Source organism: Enhydra lutris, unplaced genomic scaffold, assembly GCF_002288905.1.
Source record: "Enhydra lutris kenyoni isolate GAN:26980312 unplaced genomic scaffold, ASM228890v2 scaffoldscaffold22, whole genome shotgun sequence".
NCBI lineage: Eukaryota > Metazoa > Chordata > Mammalia > Carnivora > Mustelidae > Enhydra > Enhydra lutris.
The window spans coordinates 2,955,246-2,975,888 of NW_019154106.1; the positions used below are offsets into that span (position 1 = coordinate 2,955,246).

Here is a 20,643-nt window from a genome sequence, read left to right on the forward strand (position 1 = left end):
TCACCTGGCACCACCGGGTGGCCGGAGCCCTGTAACATGACAGGAGTCTGCTGGGCCACGTCTGACTCGGTGCCGGCCCAGAGCAAATGCCCAGTACCCAGAACCGTGATGGTGGCTGGGCTAGGAGCTGCCCCCTACTTAGGTGTCCCCCGCTGCAGTTTTTGCCCTTTTGGGGTGAGGAGCCAAGAAGGAGGGCCAGCGAGGACCTGGTTTCCAGGGGAAGAGGGACACGGGAAGCAACACAGGCATCTGGTCCGTCCTTGTTGTCTCTCTGTCTCTGTCTCTCCTTTTGGTAGGATTGAAGCTCACTCTTCAGAGAAACAGAAAACAGGACTCTGAACAAGTAAAGCCCCAGCTCTGTCCATTTTCTGTGCTGACGTGCGTGACTGTAGGCTTAGAGCTCCTGATACCACCTGTTGATGAGGTCATGGGGCTCAGGGTCACAGCGCAGGCGGGCCCACCTGGCGTCTGTGCTCAGTCTTGGGGCCCATGGCCGGGTGTCAGATGGGCGGGCTTTTAGCTGGGTGCTCTGGGGAGAATCTACTCCCCACGTGCTGAGTTGGCAGTAGGACTGTGTCCCCAGGAGCTGCAGGACAGGGGACCCTGTGTCCTTGCCGACCACCCTCCAGGAGGTCACCCACAGTCCAGCTCCTGTGGTCCCTCCATCCTCACACCAGCCAAGGCTCAAATCCCCTGCTGCCCCTAAACCCACAGTGGAGAAACGCTTTTATCCTGGAATTAGATTCATCCCAGCCCTGGATGGCATCCCTGTGCCGTGGAACCTGATGTCCAGGGAGGGAGGCCGTGGCGAAGGTCACGGACCGCAGCCGCTACCTGCGTCCCAGCAGGAGCTCCCTCCAAGCAGTGCTCTCTGCAGCGTCTGGAGAGAACGGCCTCCTCTCCTGCTCCATCCCTCGGCCCAGAGGGGACACCTGTGTGCCGCCTCTAGAGTGGCCCTCCCTGGTTCCCCGTGGCCAGTGGCCGTGGCTCAGCCCTGCCTCCCGAGCCTGGTCTAGGAAGTCAGCCGGCACCAACCTGCCGGGATCCTGGGCCCTTTTCCCGTGTGAGCCGCGATCCTGACGGAATTGAGTTCTTCACGTCCCCCTCGGGACTGGCCTGTCCAGGGCTCACACGAACCGGAATTCTTCGTCCTCGTTTTGAGAACCTCGTCTGGCGTGCCACAAAGGAGCCGTGAGCCAGGGCTCCCTCTGCCCCTCGTCCTGAAGACGCGTGTGTGCTCTCCCCACAGCATCCGAGCCAGTCATCCGTAAACCGAGTAAATTCGGGAAATGGCACATGGAGAGCAGGATGGGAAGCTCGTATCCTGCGTGACCCCCGCAGCGTGATGGGTGAATTGGGGCAGCGGGCCCAGAAGCATCTCCTGACCTTGTGGTTCGTCTCGGGCCTGCGGCTGATCCCAGGCTCTTTCTTCCTCACCGGCAGGGGGGCCGGAACCCCTTGTGGGTCTGGTGTCCCTTGTCCAGTCACTTTAACTGCTCTGTGACCGCAGGTGATCAGGGATGGGGGTGTGCGGCGAGGGCTGTGGAGGGGTCTTTGGAGCCGTGGGGGCAGGGGGATCGTCACTGTAAAGGCCGGCGTCCCAAACTGGAGGCTGGGGTGTTCCAAGCCCCGTGGTAGACGGGCCGCCAAGCCAGGCCTCAGGATGGAACCTGGGACACTGTCACCGTCCCTGTGGTAACAGTTTCTCTGCAGAGTGATAGGATAGCCAGAAGACCATGCTCTTTTGGTTGCAAGAACCCTAAAGCCTATATGAACAGGTTCACATGAAAAAACATACTGGATTGTAAGGGTGCGGGGCCTTTCCTGGACCCAAGGGCAGAAGGCGGGGCCCAGCCTCCCCTGGTTCAGAAAGCAGGGTCTGGAGGTCTAGCAGGCCTTGCCAGGAGCTGGGCCAGCTCAGCCGGCTCTCTGCAGGGTCACGTGGACTCAGCTGCGTCCCCCTCCATTCCCCATGGTGACGGCCTTGGTGCTCACTTCCAACAGGAAGCGGAGACCACCCCACATCAGTTCTGTGGGGGAGGGGATGGGTGGCTCCTGAGGTCACACGTACGGATACGGTTGGGGTTTTCCTCCGGATCTGGAAGCACAACGTAACCAGAGTCCCCGACAACCTGCACGGGGTCCATTGACAAGTGCACAGGTCGCTGCAGGGCTGTCGCTCCCTGCTGCCGGCCCCTCTCACTGGTGAGGAAGCCGAGGCCTGGAGAAGCACTTTCCTGCCTGGCCGCACAGCCAGCAAGGGGCTAGGCTCACAGTTTCCATGTTAGATGCAGACGTCCGTGCCCTTCCTTGCGTGCCTCTCCCATGCACGGGCGCCCGTGAGCAAGGGGTGCCGTCCCCACGGACCTGGCTGGGCGGGAGGGGCCCCACCCAGCCTGCTCGCCCTCCCCGCGAGGGCGTCTCCTGACCCAAGAGCCCGCGTCCCTGCCACACCGGCCTCTGAACTACTGCTGGCCCTTTTGAGACCATTGCTTTCCTGGTTTCTGCTCCCAGAACCAGTCACCCTCGAGGAGCCAAGGCCATTAGATTCTCCCCAGATGTCCCCTCCTGGCTTTCCTGCCAAGCTGTACGGGATCCTCTTCCCAGCAGCTCGGCGTAAAGGGCCATTTCCAATGCAGACCCTCCGAGACTGGTCATGCCATCTGTCGCTCCCGTTCATGAGTCGCGAGAGGTATATGCATCGGGATTTCTAGAGTTTTTTCTTTCGGTACAGATTTTTCTAGTCCACGCTCAGAAAGAGGCTTCCGGGGTGTGTCCCCCTAAACCGCGCCTGGGGGCACGTCCCTCTCCCAGGAAAGCGCTGGCCCCCAGGCACATGGTTGGTGGAGGGGAGGTGTCTCGTTGAGACGTCAGAGACTCGGCTGTCACTCCGTCCAGTGGTCGGCTTTGTAGCTGAGAAGCTGTGGCCTGAGAGGCGGAGCGAGGAGGGCCGTGTTGTCACCGTCGAGGTTGGGACTAGAACTCCTGTGTGCCTTTGCGCAGGGAGGGCTGCTTCCGCCCCAGCCGTCCCCAGGAGGAGCAAGGGGCCAGCACACTGTGCTCCAGCCCCGACCCTCCACAGTCCGACCTGAGGACGTGAAACTGCCAAGAGTGACTAGGAGCAAAGGGTCCAAGGGCCTGGGGACCGTCATGCACTGAGTGTGCGGTCCCTGCGGTGGGAGCTGGGACTCCAGCGGGGTGGCAGGATTTGAGCTGGCGACAGCATGTCCCAGAGAGAGTTCAGCAAGCGCATAGGTCCTGAGGTGCAGACCCGCTCGTCATTTGCAAGGAACAGTGAGGCACCCAATGTGTCAGGAGGGAGGTGCTGGAGGAGGAGAGCCGTGGGAGGGGAAGCCACCCAGTGTCAGGCCTGTGTCATCCCAGGGCACTCGGATGTGCCTCTCATTCCACAGGGAGTTGTTGGAAAACAATAGCACGTTGGGATCCCCCTAAGTTTTACATTTCTTAGAGCTCCCTCTGCTCTATGGGGACTATGGGGAATAGATCGGTGAGGGGAGGGATAAGCGTGGAAACAGGCAGACAAAGGCTACTGCACCCGTCTGGGCCAGAGCCGACGTTCACTCAGACGAGGGCGGAGGGACTGCAGACATGTTGACTATTTGCTGCCTGGAGGAGGGGGCCTGGCTGCAGACGACTTGGTTCTTGGCTTTAGGAAGCTTCAGGGGTGAGCAAAACGTGGATGTACAGGCTGCTGCGGGAGGGAGGGCTGTGCTCCGTCTGCGTCAGTCCGCTGGCTGAGCCTGCAGTAACGGGCCCCTGATCCTAATAACCTAAAAAGCACAGAGGTTTGCTTCTCGTGCCACATTTCTGTCACGTGTCCCAGGGGCTCACCAGGGAACCCCAGACTGACGGAATGATCGCCATTCTAAATGTTCTGGTCGCCGTGCCCCAGGGCAAAAATCAACATCGGGGCAGGGGGTGGTCTCACGTTGGAGACTCAGTGCTCTGTCCATCTAAGAAGGGACACAGGTCACTTCTCGAAACTCATGGACCCAAACTAATTTTGAGGATATCCAACCACACCAATGTCCCCTTCCTCAGCATCCAGGCCTCAGAACATCTCCGAGAAAAGCCAGTGGGTCCTGTGTGGGCTGTGGGTTCCCTCAGTCCTAATGACGGGGTCCAGCAGAGTCCAGCACGATCCCTGGGCCAGCCTGGGGCACAGCTGTGCTTGTGGTGACAAGGGGGCCGGGTCCCCCAAGAGGTAGTGCCTCCAGGGCCCCCCCATGGAGAAGAGAGCTGCCCTCTCTCCAGGCACACAGACTCAGTGTAAACACCACACCTCGGGGGGGCTGTTCCCGGCTGCTGGGTGCAGCCTTGCAAATGGCGAAGGGTGTAACCGCGTCCTTCTGAGCGTTCCCGGCTCTAGCGATGGTAAGCGACATTGCTTTAAACCGAAAAGGACGTGCGTCGGGCACCTGTAACTGAACAGTCGGGAAGAGCTGCGGGTTGCGTGCTGGGCTCCGGACCATGTCACCAGGGCAGTCGGTCACTTCCTCCCTGCCAGCTGCTCTACTGTCCTCGGTGTGACTCATTCTCAGGCGGCGTGTCCCCCATGGTGGCCTCAAAAGTAGAAATAGCAGCAGCAAGAGTAGGACTCCGTTGTCCCAGCCGGGGTCACCTGTCCCTCCCCTGGGCCAGGCGCCTGCTGTGGTCAAAGGAACAGCCGGTCCAGGCTCCCTTGCCAAACGCTGGGGTCCAGGGCCAGGCAGTGGTGGTATGGAGGGCCTGGGCAGCCTCCCGTGACCACGTGGCTGGACTTGGAAAGGGCTGACCCCAAAGAACAGGGAGGCACAGCCCAAGAGAAGAGGAATGTCTTTGCACATGGACCGGGAAGGGTGTGGCCGGCCAGTCCTTTCAGTGTAAGACAAAGGCAGAGGGTGAGGAGCAGGAGGGAGGGTAGAGGCAGGTGTGGGGGCCCTGGGGCTCTTGTTGGGACCCTCTGGGGGTCTCATGGACTTCAGACCGCCCTTGCGAGCCTGGAGTGGGCTATGATGGGCGTGTACATGACAAGGTCGTCCAGCCCGCAGTCTTTAAACATGTGTGTCCGTGTGCACATCAGAACGATGGATAGGGTCTGTGCCCTTTCCCTCCTCAGGTCCGATCTAAGCCCCAGGTCTGTCCCACGGGAGACACCTATTCCTTTATTCGATTTGTGATGGGTACAGGAGCCCCCAGGGCCTGCCCTAAACCGTGGCCTGTAGACCTCACTTGACCGCAGGCCCCTCGGCCCCCAGGGTGGCATGTGGCGCCTCCTCTCCTGCCCCCAGTGCTGGGGCCCTGCAGGGCAGACCCAGAGGCACACAACAGAGGGGGTGGGGGGTTGTTCACCCTACAGGCCTGGGGAAGGGGCACAGCCCCCCTCGATGCTGGGCTGGCCTCGAACTTCCGGCTTCTCCTCCCCTTTGCCCAGCCCACAGTTTGTATCTATGACTCACGTTTGCATCAGTGAGTCACGGGAAGGGGTTAGCCCAGGCAGCCGGCAGCCCCCCTCTCCTTGCTCAGTGACAGCCAGTCTCAGCTTGCCAGCAACGACCAAGCCTGGCGGTGACATGAGTTGCACACTGTGACAGTGGGGAAGCGTCCTGAGAGCAGTCTAGCCCACCTTCTCTCTTTCCAGGTAGAAACTGAGGCCAGGCAAGGGCAGGCCCACGGGATTCAGTGTCCAGCCTCAAAGCCCACGTCCCTCATCACTTACTCTGGTACTTCTGTAAATCGGGAGCAAGACTCCGCTTACCACTGGGTTCTGTGTGAAGACCAGATAAGGCGGCCAACTTCATTTTAACGGAGTGAAGAGATGACTTAGTAGAGTTGCTGTAACGATAATAATGATCAGGATGGTCCTGGTGGCAATGGTGATGGTGGTGATGGTGATGGTGGTGATGGTGAAGATGGTGGTGATAGTGGTGGTGATGGCGGTGATGATGATGGCGATCGTGATGGTGACGGTGATGATGGAGATGATGAGGTGATGGTGGTGATAAAAGTGATGGTGATGATGATGAAGAAGATGATGGTGATGGTGGCTATGATATGTCCCTCAGTCCTCTTCCCTGATCTTTGGGGCCATATCTGAGAGCAGAGGTGTGACTGTGTCCAAGAGCCTGAGGATAGGAAAGACCTGTGCAGTGGGAGGTTTTCATAAAGCAGGTCCTTCTATGGGTCTCCTTTGTCTAATAAGATCATTGAGGGGACAGAAGAGAATCTTCCTATTTTCAGTGTTTTTACTGGGCCTAAAGAAATACTTGGTAAATTTATGTCAGTCTACATTCTGCCCTCTTTTGTTTAAATTTTATTGGTCCATGAAATCCCAAAGTCTGGGAATCACTGGCTAACTGACCTTGCCTAGAAATGGTTCCCTTTCTGAAACACGCACATACACGCACACACACGCACACACATTCGCTGCACACTCTCTCTGCTGCTGGAACCCACAGCCTCTGACTCTAGCCAGAGGCCTGCACCAGTCAGGACTCAGTGCCCAGCACTTGCCCAGACAACCAGCACAGAGCTGCCTACGTAGGGCTTAAGCAAGTGAGGTAACTAAGGGTACTTAGATCAGCTTCCAGCCAGTCCCCATGGTGGCTCAGTGGCTTTGTGAGCTACTCAGCATAACACAGTGAGGTTCAAATCCTACATATCCCTTCAGGGCCTGGCACATATGGGAAGCAGAAGTCACAGGACTGAGCTGACCAGATGCATGGCCTGGCCCATGTCCTTCCTCCGTAGTCCTCCAACTGCTGACGTCCTTAGCCCAGACCGCAGAAGGTCCACATTCTCAGGCTCCGTCTTCACCCCATCCCTAGGATTCTGGGCTCCGGACAGCAGAGCTAAAGCCCCACCCCCTATGAGTCTCCTAGTTCCTGCCTGTGGGGCACAGGACCTGTCTCCCCGTGGGCTTAAGAAACGACTCAAATGGCACGTATGCGCGCTACAGAAGCCAGGGAGGAGGACAGGAGTGCACAAAACATCTTGGCCTATTTTGTCCAGGTGCCAAACACAGATGCGGTGTGTGCAGCTTGGCTGGACCAGTTCCCAGCACAGCAAGGGCCCCGTGTACTCAGGCTACTCCAATGGTGTGTGGTGTGTTGTCTTTACTAATTATACAGTAGGCCACTTGGATTAAATGGACAAGCACTGGCACTCAGCATCTACCAGGGGTTAGGCTTGGGGGTGTGGTGTGATACAGAGAGGCCAGCCCCCACTCCTGGGCACTGTGGAGAGCATGGGGACTTGGAGCCCCTCCAGGGGTCAGCTAGTGGGGTCTGGTGGCCTGGGTTTGGGCCTGGAGCCTATCTGCCAGCCGGGGCACTCATCCTGACCCTGCCACATAATGAATGTGTGACTTTGCCTTGGCCGCATTACCATCTCCATCCTTAAAACGGGCACAGTGCCACCTTGCTCGCTGGGCTGGTGTGACCAGTGAGTGGCTGAGCCCAGATGACCAGACCGTAGCACAGTGGAACGACTCCGTAAATGTTCATGATGATACGGGAGAGACACATAGAGTGCAGAGAGAGGGAGGCCAACTCCACGGGGGGGCGGGGGGGAACCCCCAGGGTCCTGAGAAGGACTGGAGAGGTGGCTGGATGTGATCGAGCCTGCAAAGCCATGCACACCCCCTCTATGGGGGTCCTGAGGGTCCAGGAAGGGAATACAGGAACGGCACTTGGAACAGGGCCTAGTATACAGTAAGTGCTCAATTAGTGTTTTCAATGACGATGGTGACGATGAGGCTGCTGTTCACAGAATCAGACACTTTGTATCGTTGGAGTGTCGGTGTTAGGTATGGGAAGGGGGTGGGGAGCCAGGGGGAGTCAGGTCACAGAGGGCCCAGCCTGCCCAGCCGTGCAGACAGTGTTAACTGCCACACCAATGAGTCCTTCAAGGGTAACGTGAGGAATAGAATTGTTGCTTGCTTCAGTAGTTCCACATACGGAGACCAGGGCATCTTGTGGGAACCCTAGAGGGTTCCACCATCCGGTCAGGCCCGGGAATCCTAGCTCTGAGCTGGGCAAAGCTGCAGAGAGGGTAGGGAAGCACACCGACTTCCATAGCAGCCAAGCTTGGAAGAGGCCCCCCCATCCTCACAATGGAATCTTCCATTCCATGGCTCATATTCCATTGGTGGGAAGTGGCCATGTGACCCTGCCAGGGTGCAAGAGGAGCTGGGAGATGTAGTCCTGGGTTGGAATCCACTCCTCCCATCCCCCAAAGGCAACTCCATACTAGCATAGAAAGCGAGCGTGCGTTTTTGTTGAACTAGCTGCCTCCGGGCATAAAAGGAGCCTAGAAAGACTGTGCTGACCTTCTCGGTGTGCTTGTGTGTGCTCACTTTTGAGCCAAAATTGTGTGTTTGGGGGTTTGGATACAAGCACGGTCACCTGGGTATGTGGATTGAGCGCAGAAAGGGCTAAAGAAGTTCCATGAGGTTTTGAGCCGTATTCCTGAAGCCAGTCGCATGGTCCCTCCGTGTTTTCTCCAGGGTTTGGGAAGCAGGCTGTCCGGGACATACCTGGGCAGTGAATCACGGAGCCTCCGAGTTCCTTGTACTCGCGTGGCAGTGGGTTTCTCCCTCCAGCCCTGAGCCGCCCGCTCAGTCCAGTTGCGGCGCTCATGTCTCATCCCGTCAAGTTTACGTTCAGCCCCGCGGAGTAAGAACGTGAATCGGGTTCTGGGCTTTGTTTGTTTGTTCTCTAGGAAAAGAGCAGCTCTCACCGGAAAAGGAACAATGAAGCCTTCTCCTCCCGAAAGCAGCCGTCTTCGGGTTTGCTGGGAGGCCTGGCAGCACTCGAAAATACCTTTCTGGAAAGTTCCCTGTGATAAAGTCTCGCTGCCCTTCCGGCTTACAGCACGGGGCTGTCTTCTTTGCAGAGAGCCCCCTCCCGCTCCTTCCCAGACCCAGGACTCTGCCTCCGTTTCGGAGTGGAGCTCCCGACTCCAGAAGCCGGCCCTGAGGTTCACAGGCCTTCCTCAAAGTCAGAGCTCCCAGGACGAGCCCTCTCTTCCCCCAGGTCTTTCCCCGAGAGCGGGTCTCGCGCTTCGTAGTCAGAGCAATGAGAGGCCCGGCCGGCCTCGCTTGGTTTCTGCGTCTGGGGACCGTGACTTTTCTAAACGGTGTTTCTCTTCCCTCTCTGGACAGAAACCCGCGCGGACCGCAGCAAGAAGCTCTTCCGGCACTACACGGTCGGCTCCTACGACAGCTTCGATGCCACCAGGTAAGACGAGGCTCTTTCTCTGGGCAGAGGGGCTCAGATGCACCACGAAAGCGCTGGGCCCCCTCGCGTGGAGCCTTCGGACCCCCCGGGCTGTTTCGCTCGCTGTGGCCACTGTGACCCCCTGCACGTGGGCCACGTTACCGAAGCCACCGTTTTCCAGAGAACCTGCCCGAGGTGTGGTCTCTGCGCTGCCCGGGGTTTGGGGTTGGGCTGGAGCGTCCCTGTGGGGTGCCCCGGAGTGGGAAGACCGGGCCTCGTGTGAGATGACAGCATCTGGCTGTGCGAATCTTCAGGATGCCGTGGCTCTGGGGTTCCCTGTCACCTGGATTTTCCCTCTTCCTTCTGCCTCCGAGTTGAAGTCTGTGTACAGAAAGGCTCCTCGCCCGTGAAAGGCGTGGCACCAAGCCGGTGGGGCCTTCGAGCTCGGCGGGCTTGCTTGTGGGCTGCCGCTCCAAAGGGGGCTCGTTCGGTGCACGCGGAGAGCCATGTACCTATGGTGATGCGACACGGGGCACAGGCTCCAGCTTCCCCGCAGAAACTACAGACGCACACGTCGTGCTCGGGTCTCTCACGCCTCCTCCTTGTAACTCCCAGACAGCCCGAGGCAGGCCGGGGGCCCGCATGGCGGGGGGACGGACAATTCAGAAACGAGCTGCATTTCCAGCCAGTGTCCCTGCTGCCACTTCCGCTTCTCAGGCCTTTACTATCCTCGCGTGCCGAGTTTCTCTACCCCCCGTTTCTGTCACAAACACGAGTCCCCCTCCGGGGGCCAGGATGGTGCGGAGAAGGAACCTTAGTGGATGGTGGCCTCAGTCAGAGTTAGTTTGCGACGCGGGGAAAGGGAGGAGACGCCGGCTGTGTGACCCGTCGGAAAGGGAAGGTCCCGCTCCCAGCCCTGCTGGTAGCCATCCCTGGGGGCCCTTCTGAGAAGCCCACCAAAGCATCTCCTCCATTAGGCTGGGGCTGGGGAAGGGTCTGGACCCTCTGCCCCCCACCCCGGGGCTCCCCAGTCTGTGGTGAGCAGCCCACACCGTGCTCCTCACTCTTCGGCTGCCTGTGAGGGACCCAACCTGCCCTGCTTCATCTCTGCTTCTCCTGAGTTAAAATTCACATCACCTATAACTGCCATTTCCAACTGTGCAGTGGTGATGCTGGCGCCTTCGCGTACTGGGAACCAGCCCCAGTCTAGTTCCAGATCGTTTCCATCCACCCGAAAGGGAGCTCCCAGAGCTCCCAGCTGTTCGGCAGGCCTGCCCCATGCTCGCTGCCCCCAGCCCCAGACCACCAGCTGGCTCCCTGCGTGTTTCATGGAAACGGAGTCACGCGACACGAGACCTTTCGTGTGTAGCTTCTTTACTTAGAATCATGGCTACAAGGTTCATCCATTTTTAGCAGGTATCAGCACCTCCTTTTATCTCAACTTTTTATTGTAATAAAATATATACGTACAATTTACCATCTCGACCATTTTTAGGGGCACAGGTCAGTGCCATTAGGTACATTCATGTAGCTGTGCAGCAGTCCCCACCATCCGTCTCTGGAACTTTGCATCTTCTCAGACTGAATCTCTGTCCCCCTGAGACACCGACCCCCAGCTCCCACAGCTCCGGTGCGCATCATCCACTCTCTCTTCCCTGAGACACCGACCCCCATCCCTCCTCCAGTCCTGGTGCCCACTGCCACCCTCTGTCCCCCTGAGACACTGACCCCAGGCATCCCCCGGCCACGGCACCCACCGTCCACTCTCTGTCCCCCTAAGACACCGACCCCCATCCCTCCCCCAGCCCCGGTACCCACTGCCACCCTCTGTCCCCCTGAGACACCGACCCCCATCCCTCCTCCAGCCCCAGAGCCCCCAGCCACTCTCTGTCCCCCTGAGACACTGACCCCAGCCCTCCCCCAGCCCCAGTGTCTACCATCCACACTCTGTCCCCCCGAGACGCCGACCCCCGTCCCTCCCCTGGCCTGGTGCCCACCATCCACTCTGTCCCCCTGAGACACCAACCCCCATCTCTCCCCCGGCCCTGGCACCCACTGTTTACCCTCTGTTCCCCTGAGACACCGACCCCCATCCCTCCCCCAGCCCCAATGCCCACCGTCCACTCTCTCTCTGAATCTGGTGACCCTGGGGCCCTCATAGAAGTGGAATTACACAGCACTGGTGTTTTCTGAGACCGGTCTGTCTCAGTCAGCATGGCATCCTCTGGGTCCGTCCATGTGATACCAGGTGTCAGAGTGTCCTGCCTTTTTAAGGAGAGGGAATATTCCGTCGGCTGTGTCAGCCATGTTTTGCTTGCCCGTTCCTCTGTGGGTGGGTGTCTGGGTGGCTTCCACCTTTTGGCTCCTGCGAATGGCGCTGCTGTGGACATCCTCCCACGAGGGCTGGTTTCCAGCTCTCTGGGGTTTCTGTGTAGCCGTGGAATGGCTATTAGTGCTGCCCCCTCCCAGCCACCCCTCTGTCACCCACAAGAGGTGTTAGGACAGGAATCCCATGCCCAGGAGAGGGGCTGGGTTGTCCCCTCCTAAGGGGCATGGCAGACTTTCCAGATCTTACGAACATTGCCGGCTTTCTGACTTTGAATGCCCAAGCGGCGATCTTGGCTTGGCGCCAGTGGGGCCGACAGAGAGAACGCCCAGGGGCTCCCAGGGAGCCATACCTGACCCGGGCTTCTCCTGACGCGTCTCTGTTACGGTCAGATGAGGGGTTTCTGCAGCAGCAAGAGGCTGCCTGGCAGAGTGGACCCGCACCACGTGGTCACCGCCAGTGTGCCTGTCATGCTTCGCTTCCGTTCTGAGGAGGAGGGTGTGCCCGAGGCCCCGCGGAGGCCCAGAGCTGTCGCCATGGTTACGTGGAGGGCCATCCAGCCTGGGAGTGGGGCTTCTGGGGAAGAGCCCGTGACAGCACGGCTCGCCCGCAGGCTGTGGCTTTAGGCAGAGCTCTCGCCCCCCGAGACCGGTTGCCGGCAGAGAGCGGCCGCAGGCTGCCCAGGCTCCATCCGTGTGCATGAAGCTGGGTGTTGCACAAACCCTCAGCATTGGAAACAGGCAGCTTCCGCACGGAGGAACTGTGGAAGGGCCTGAGCTGATTGGGAGCTAGGGAAAGAGAAGACCGCGGGGCCGGGCTGGCCGGGTTGCCTGTCATGTGGCTGACAGCAGGACCAGAACGCACCAGGGACAGGCATGGCTGTTTGGTCCCATGGAAGACGGGCAGAGCCATTGTTGCTCTTCAGAGATAGAACAGACTTCTCTCGGGAGGGGATGAGTTCCCCGTCATTGCAGGGAGCCAAGCAGTCTGGGCGTTCTTTTGCCAGAATGTCTTAGAAAGTTGGACGGGTGACCTGGGCAATCCCTGCCGGCTCTGCCTCCCTGTGATTTGGTGCCCAGAGGAAGACTTTGGTTTCATAGGTTCCTGACCACTGGCTTGGTACCAGGGCCTGGGACCCCAGAGAAGAGGGACATCCGGCCACACCTGGGTCCAGGGGCAGCTTCTAAGCAAATGAGAAAAGCTCTGGCCTTGACCATGGTTCAGGAGTGCCCCCCTCCCACTTTCCCAGGGCGGGGGAGTCAGACACGCTGCGGGCTCCCACCGCCCAGGAGATGAGAGGAATCACAGCGCCGTTTACGAGCCTCCTACCGTGTGCCCAACACGCCTTGCTTTGATCACGGCTGCCTGCCCACCCTCCAGTGACCTTGGAAGTCGGTGTCCTTACCCGCTTCACAGGAGAACAGTGCATCAGAGGAAGGAAGGTGACACTAAGGACCCACCCCTCGGCCACACGGGTGCCTGCGCCGGCATGTGAGGCCCGGTCGCCTGGAGTACGGGACCCGTGCCCGCAGCCCCTTCCGTCCCACAGTGAAGGTGTGGTTGCCCAGGGCCAGCCATGGAACAGGGCTGGGTTTGGGGAAAGTGGCCGAGACGGAACCAACGCCTGATGGGGTATCGGACGATGGATGCTGATGTTACCGGGGTTATGGTGTCTGGACTATTCCACACAGGGCACAGGGGTCAGCCTGGGGAGCCACCGCCTCCAGCACGGACCCCTTCCAGACAGCGCACTTGGCAGGGGCGCGGGAACTCATGGCGCCACCCGCCATCACGGCCGAGGCAGCTGGTGTGTGTGGCTCTTGAGCGGGTGTTGGGGTGAGGCTGGGCCCTGGCTGAGGGCGCACGTGCTACTGTATGGACCAGCCATTCATCAGCCCACTTCAGAATTCCTGCCAGACACGGCCTGGTGAGCCACAGAGACCCGGGTGGCGCGCCAGCACCCGGGCCACTTACCCAGGATAAGCCAGGGGGCAGAGGAGGGGTGACAGTCTGGGGGGCAGCTCACGGCAGAGGCCGGCCCGCTGCGGATGCAAGGGTAATTAAAGACCACGCAGGAGGAAGCGAGATCCAAGGTAGGTGGTTTCTGAATCTAACAGGAGGCAGTTATCCATCCCCACCCTCTCTTGTGTCAAAAGCTTTGCTCGGGGACACAGAGGCGAGGAGTGGTCTGACCAAAACACACCCATGGATTGTTGAATGTGTCCAGTTACTCTGGCCGAGTCTCCCCTCAGGATTCCCCTCCACCCACCCTGCGTGCACATGATGGAAGGGTCTAGAAATGTGGGCACACGACCAAGATCAGAAAGCAGAGAACCTGGGGCCGTTTCTACACAGGACCTTACAAATATTTCAGTGTTGTTTTTAAAAACATTCCTCAACACAGGGTCTGGGATAATCAAGTTTCCATTAGCTTTAAATCAGATCTCCAACCTCATGAGCATAGGGCATCCAGAAGAAGTCTACCTGGGAGAGGAAGGGGAGACCTCAGGCTCTTACTCTAGGTGGAATACACCCCATCCATCTATCTATCCACCCAACCAGCCATCCAATTACCTGCCCACTCATCCATCAACCAGCCATTCAGCCGTCTACCAACTCATCCAACCAACCAACCATCTACCCGTCCATCCAGCCATCCAATTACCTGCCCACTCATCCATCAACAACCCATTCAGGCATCTACCAACTCTACCAACCAACCAACCAGCCAGCCAGCCAGCCAGCCATCTACCCATCTGCCCATCCATCCACCCATCCACTCCTCTTATCTGTCCATCCATCTATTTAACCAATATTCGTCAAAACCTGAATATTCAGGGAGCTGTGGATGTGGTGGTAAACAAGACCAGCACAGTCTCTGACCTCATGTAGATTAAAACCTAAATAGTGAAAATAGCAAAGTTTATAAATAAATAAACTAAAGAATCCCACTTAGTGGTTAATGCTATGGACCAAATCAGCAATACCATCATACAGTCTCTTGGGCAGGGTGGGGCAGGCCAGCTTTATATAGGGAGCCAGGGGAAGTCTCTGTGACAAAGTGACTTTTGATTTGAAACCTGACAGTGGAGGAGAATCAGCCATCTTCAGAAAGCCCAGCGTATGCAAAGGCCCTGAGGTCAAAAGAGAAGCTACCACACAGAAGCAACAGTGGCTTAGAAGGGAGTAGAAAGGATGATGCCACAGAAGGACTTTGTGTTCTATGGAAAGCGAGTGGATTTACTCCCATTCGTGCAGTGGGGATACTAGAGGCTTTACGCAAAAAGGTGACATGATTTGGGTAAACTTGCTGGAGGAAAACAGACAGAAGGAAGAATGGAGCCCAGTTGTGACACCATTGCCGTCTTCCTGGCCAGGCAGTGGTAATGGTCTGGGCCGGTGGAGAGGTAGGGATAGGCAGGTGGATGGCTTCCAGGTCTAAAGTGTAGTTAGAAGGGACAATACCCACCAAGGCACTGCTCATGGGGTGAGTGGGGAGTGAGGAGGGCTGTCCATCTCTGGGGTTTTCCAGGAAGGAGAACCAGAGGTGAGTGGGTGCTGGACCCATTCCCTGTTGTCAGCAAATTCCCCTCGAAACCTCTCACTGCACCTGCCGCTTTGGCCCCGCCCGGAAGGACTGTGTTCAGAAACACCATGTGGGGAAGGCATCTAAGAATGGGATGGGCTGTCATTCCTCTTCCTTAGTGAGACCCACGGGATTAGAAGCATGGCAAATCGTACCTGTTGGCCAGTCGGACATCTGCGTGCCATAGCTGCTTGCTTTCGTGGCTTTGACATCATCGTCCAGTTGTGTGCATTTTTAAATTGGCAGCTGGAAATATATTTACGCGCATAAGAAATGCAGAATGTGCAGGTTCAGCACCAGAGTAGGTCCCTCCTCTCATCCTCACCTCGCGGCCCCCACTCCTCCCCAGACAGAACCCCACTGCCCCTGTCCTGAGGATCTTTCCAGAGACAGACTCTAAATATGGGAGAGTACGTGCATATATTCCGAAGCCTTGTAAGGCCCCTGAAAATAGAACGTCCTAGGGTTTTTCCTCTGACTTGCCAGCAAACACCCTGCGTGACCTTGGGCAACTCGCCGTCCATCTCCGTGCCTCAGTCCCTGAAACCCCCAACCCAGTTTGCGAAGTGGTGCCCCTACCAGCAGCTCCGGCCATGTGCCCGGTGGCGGTCATGACAGGATGAGTTGGGGAGATGTACGTCTAGTGCTCACAGCCTAGAGGCATGCGCCGTGCAAACCCCGAGGGAAGCTGAATTGCGGACGGCATGTGTGGGTAGCTGGCTTTCCTTTGAAACCCTAACTTTGTGTTCCAGAAGACTGCCTCGGTGTGTAGGTAGTAAGAACTGAATGGCAAGAAACACTGATTTCCCGCCCCCTGCTCTTCCTCCATCATTATTTCATATTTCTGTGGTTCTTTATGATTCCTTAGACTTGAGAAAAAAAGGCATCAATCCCCCGAGCATGTTCACTGACTGGATTCGTAGGAAAACATACTCTGTTTTTTTTTGTTTTTTGGGGTTTTTTTTCCTCTCTCTCTCCTGTTAAGCGATGGCTGGGCCTGGTGATTAGTAGTGAAGCCCTCAGGACAACTCCTTTGGGATAGGGACCAAGGCGATTTTGCTGTTTCTTCCGTACATCTCTGTATTTTTATTTTTTTTTTATGAGTATATACCAATTTGTAAATTTTTGGAGAACCAGAAAGATAGGGATAAATCCCCTGGCACAGGCAATGTAAGAAGTCAGCACACCCGTGCATGCCAGCCCCGCCGTCAGGCTGTCCCAGGGGAACCACAGGCACGCACGTGACAGCCAGAGCCAGATCACCAGCTGGGTGAGTCATGGCCCTGGAGAACGCGTCCCAGTGGTTTCCCCTAAAAAATGTTGTCCTCTGCCGTCACCATCGTGATGAACAGCACACCTGGTGCTCAGAGTGCGAGACCCGGGTCTGGTCCCCTCCCGCGCTCAGTCCATCACGAGGATCTGGGGAATCCTGCCCTTCTCCCCATCCTCCCTCTGCTTCCCAAGGTCGGCCCGCAGCATTTTGTCCACACCCCATGACTGCCCCAGGACACCCGCCCCTCATCATTGTCGCGGTAGAGCTTCTCCCGCTTTCACAAATTTTGATACAAATAGGATATTCATTACATAAGAAAATTAGTTATTAATTTAACCAGCCACACAGACACGGCTAGGAATGCAAAGAAGCCACGTCTCCCACCCCTGCCGTCTGCTTGGCGGAGGGACCACTTTGTACTCATTTTGCTTCATTCTTCTGAGGATTACCTTCCTACCTCTGTGATTACCCATTATTCTCTTCTCTTTTTTTTTATTGAGATACAATCAACACGCGACATCCCATTACTTTCAGGTATTGAGCATAATGATTTGATATTTGTTCAAATTGCAAAGTGACCACCATGACGAGTCTAGTTAACATCTGTCACATCACATGGTTACAAATTTTATCTTTCACGACAAGAACTTTCAGATGTAGTATCCCAGCAAATTTCAAGTATACGACATGGGGTTATTAACCCTGGTCCCCCTGCTGTCCGTGACATCCCTGGGATTGATTTATTTCCCTTATGGCTGAGAGTTTATACCTTTCGACCAGCTCCCCCCGTTTCATCCACACCCCCATCCCCTGCTCCTGGCAACCGTCAGACCCTCTGTGTATGTTCTCTATGTCGACGAGTTTTTTTTTCACTCATTCATTTGTTTTGCTTTCTTCTACATATAAGTGAAATCATATGGTATTTGTCGTACTCTGACTTATCTCACCTAACCTAATGCCTTCACAGTTTATTCTGTTGTTGGAAATGGTGGGATTTCATTTCCTTTTATGGCTGAATAATATTCCAGTGTATACATACACCACTTCTTTATCCATCCGTCTATCGGTGGACACTGAGCTGGTTTCCGCATCCCAGCTGTTGTGAATAATGCTGCATTGACCATGGGGAGCAGAAATCTTTTTGAGTTAGTGTTTTCATTTATCTTTGGTTGAATACCCAGAAGTAGCATTGTTGGATCCTCTGTCAGTTCTGTTTTCATTTTCTCAGTGCCCCTCCATACTGTTCTCCATAGTGGCCGTACCTGTTTACATTCCCACCAACAGTGCACGAGGGTTCCAATTTCTTCATGTCCTTATCAACACGAGTTATCTCTTGTCTTCTAGACAGTAGCCTTTCTGACTAGTTATCTAGTTAGAATTACCTCTCACTGGATTTTCTATTGTTAGATTAGTTAGATCATCTCTTGTGTATTTTGACAGGAGCCATTCACACCCATTTAGGTGTGAGTTGATATCTTTTCACTTGTTTTGCTTTGGTCTTCTGAGGATTACCTCCCTAACTCTGTGACTTATCCCTTTATTTCTTAATTTAACAACATAAAGCAACATTAATTCTTTGTTGTAAAAGTCTTTGAGGTTCTGTCTATAAACCGGAGTCAAAAGTTAAAAAAAAAAAAAAAGCAGAAAGCATTATATTATCATGATACTATAACTGTTTACATCATTTCCAAGTATAAGGCTAGGACTATAGTTCCTCTTTATAGACCCATGGGAAAGGGCTTTCTAATATGAGAACCTATTGGATTCTTTATTCAACTCCATCAGCTGTTCAAAGTAATGCCAAAGTTTAGCTTAATATTAGGATCATGATTTTCACATGAAGCTCTTGTTTTTTCCTGGAGTTTCCGATTGCCTTTTTTTTTTTTCTTGTGGAAGTGAAATTACTTCTTCAGTGTGCCACTGAAATATCTTCCTGCTTCTTCTATATCACCAGCACCGATCTCATTCTTGTCGGGGCTCTCTCCTCCCATTTGGACCCCGTCCCTGAGTCCCCAGGGCACAATTATCATTCCGATATTTACCTTCACTGAGCTACTGGGCAAGTGAGGTTTTTCTTTAGCCTTGTTCTCCTGCGACACATACTCAAGTAACAACCTCAGAAGGAGACCTCCAGGTCTTCTACATGTCGACTTCCATGTCTGAAAGATCTCTGGTTTTCAAATGTGCTCAGTGTTGTAGAATTCTTGATTCAAAATTCAAAATAGTTTCCCATCTAAACTGGCAAGGCACCACCTCACTGTCATCTTGCTCCTGCTCACTGCTGGTGAGAGGTTATGGTGCTGTCTGATCCTCACTGTGGCATACGTGATCATTTGTTTCCATTTTCAAAACTTTGTAAGAACTTCAGTGTATCTACTTTTCTCGAATATTCTGAAATGTTGTGATGATGGGTCTGGGTATAAGCCTCTTCTTTATTCATCATGTTCACTTTCCTGGGGGCTCCTTCAGACTGAAGCAGTTTCAACTTTAAGAATGTGCTTTTATTATTTCCTTGAAAATGCCCTCACTTCCTGTCTCAGTTCTATCTTTCTAGATTTCTCATCAGCCCATTTGAGTCCATTCCACCTGCCCCTCATTCTTTCTCATACTTCCTGTCCCTTTACCTTTTTGCTCTGTATTCTGGGAGATTCACTCCACTTTCAACCTGTCTGTGTAAGTTATTATTTTGACAGTCACATTGTTATGTTCCAAGAGCCTTTCCTTTCAATGATGGGTGAGCTTCTAAAGCTGAGGGAAGTGGTTTCTGGGTACCTCTGGTAACAAGCAGACAGCTGTGAGTGGACAGTTCTCTGCCAAGAGCTGCTCTCAAAGCAGAGTCCAAGCTTACTGCGTGTTCCTTCAGGTCAAACGCCAAAACGAGAGAAGCCCGGAGTCATGTCCCTTGCCCCTCTTACCCCAGGAACTCAAAAGCAGACAGATGCAGCTCTTGTTCAAATCATGGGACATGTAGTAGGATCCAAATTGAAACTTGAGGGGTTGGGGTATTTCATTTATTTATTTTGTAGTCAGTGTGGACGGATGCCCAGGTGAGGAAGCAGTGGTGAGAGGAACGGGTCCTAGGAATGCCGGGGCCAGGCTGGGTGGAGAAAGTAGAGGATGCTGACTGGTGGGGGCGGGGGGGGGGGGGCTATAGAAAAGACCATTCACTCTACTCCTGGTGTCTGAAAATCAAAATCTGTGATTCAGCCTCTAACATGGAGCTTTGAGAATCAGATTTAATAGATGATGTTGCAGACTCCTGACACTTTGTATATGTCGTGGGTATACCCTGGTTCTGAGCCCCTCAGGACACAGGGGCTGCTGGCTTGGCTGGCCCAAGGGAGGGCGCCTCCTTCTCCAGGACTTAATTGTAGTCTGGCTTCACCACAGCCATTGTCCCCCACACTTCAATAGCGTAAAGCAATTGAATGGGAGGCTTTGGACCTTGCTGGTCCCAGGGACACGTGGCTCTAAGCAGAAGCTGAGGGTCACAGAGGGCACTCGTTCTCATTTCACCCTTTTTGGCAGGACTAGGCAGGAGGCCCTGGCACCTTTATTCTGGATCCAGTGGCCCCTACGTGGAGGCTAGAAGCAGAGTCCCTTCCGCACGGAGGCTCCTGGTTCAGAGCCCCCTTGGACCACATTTAGTACATTCCCAGGTGGCGAGTGGGTGTGTGGGTTGAGGGGAGCACAGGCGGATGGGTGGGGATGGTGGCAAAGCAGCAGGACGAGGCTGGCATTCCAGGCACTCCTCCAGGTCGGGGCCAGCCAAGCCCCCACGCAGCCCCCAGGACTCGTTCCCCACCAGAGCCTGCACATGGGTCTGCTGCCTCCCCAAATGCCCGAGCTACTCGGCCACCAAAGCACAGGGCTTATGGGGTTCTGTGAAGTTTTCCACAATGCTGGCTGCCAAAAGCTACCTCTGCCCCCATGCGCCCCACGCTGTGTTTGGCCTCTCTCGATCCCCTGCTTCTCTCCACCCTGGTGTGTATACCATTTGCCGGTGTCCACAGTGTGAATACTCCTACCACATCTGAGTCCAGGCTGCCAGCATGAGCCATGAAACACAGAGGCAGGAAGAGATGCCCCGAGCCAGCCCCAGCGCCCTCCAAGCCAAGATCCATGTCTCCTTCCTCCTACTTTCTCCAACCCCATAACCCTGGTTCAGAGTCTGCTCGGGCTGGTCCTCAAATATGTAATTAGGTGGACTAATCTGATGTCCTAGGGACCAGCTTTGAGC

The 20,643-nt window shown here is 55.5% G+C and overlaps 1 protein-coding gene across 1 annotated transcript in view; it reads left to right on the plus strand.

The window, feature by feature from the left end:
• The window catches only part of LOC111150006 (SH3 and multiple ankyrin repeat domains 2), a 397,663-nt gene that overhangs the window by 212,430 nt on the left and 164,590 nt on the right, over positions 1-20,643 (plus strand). Inside the window, exon 13 of the mRNA XM_022507316.1 lies at positions 9,164-9,239. Within this exon, the coding sequence (XP_022363024.1) occupies positions 9,164-9,239 (76 nt within the window). The remainder of the gene's footprint in view (positions 1-9,163; positions 9,240-20,643) is intronic.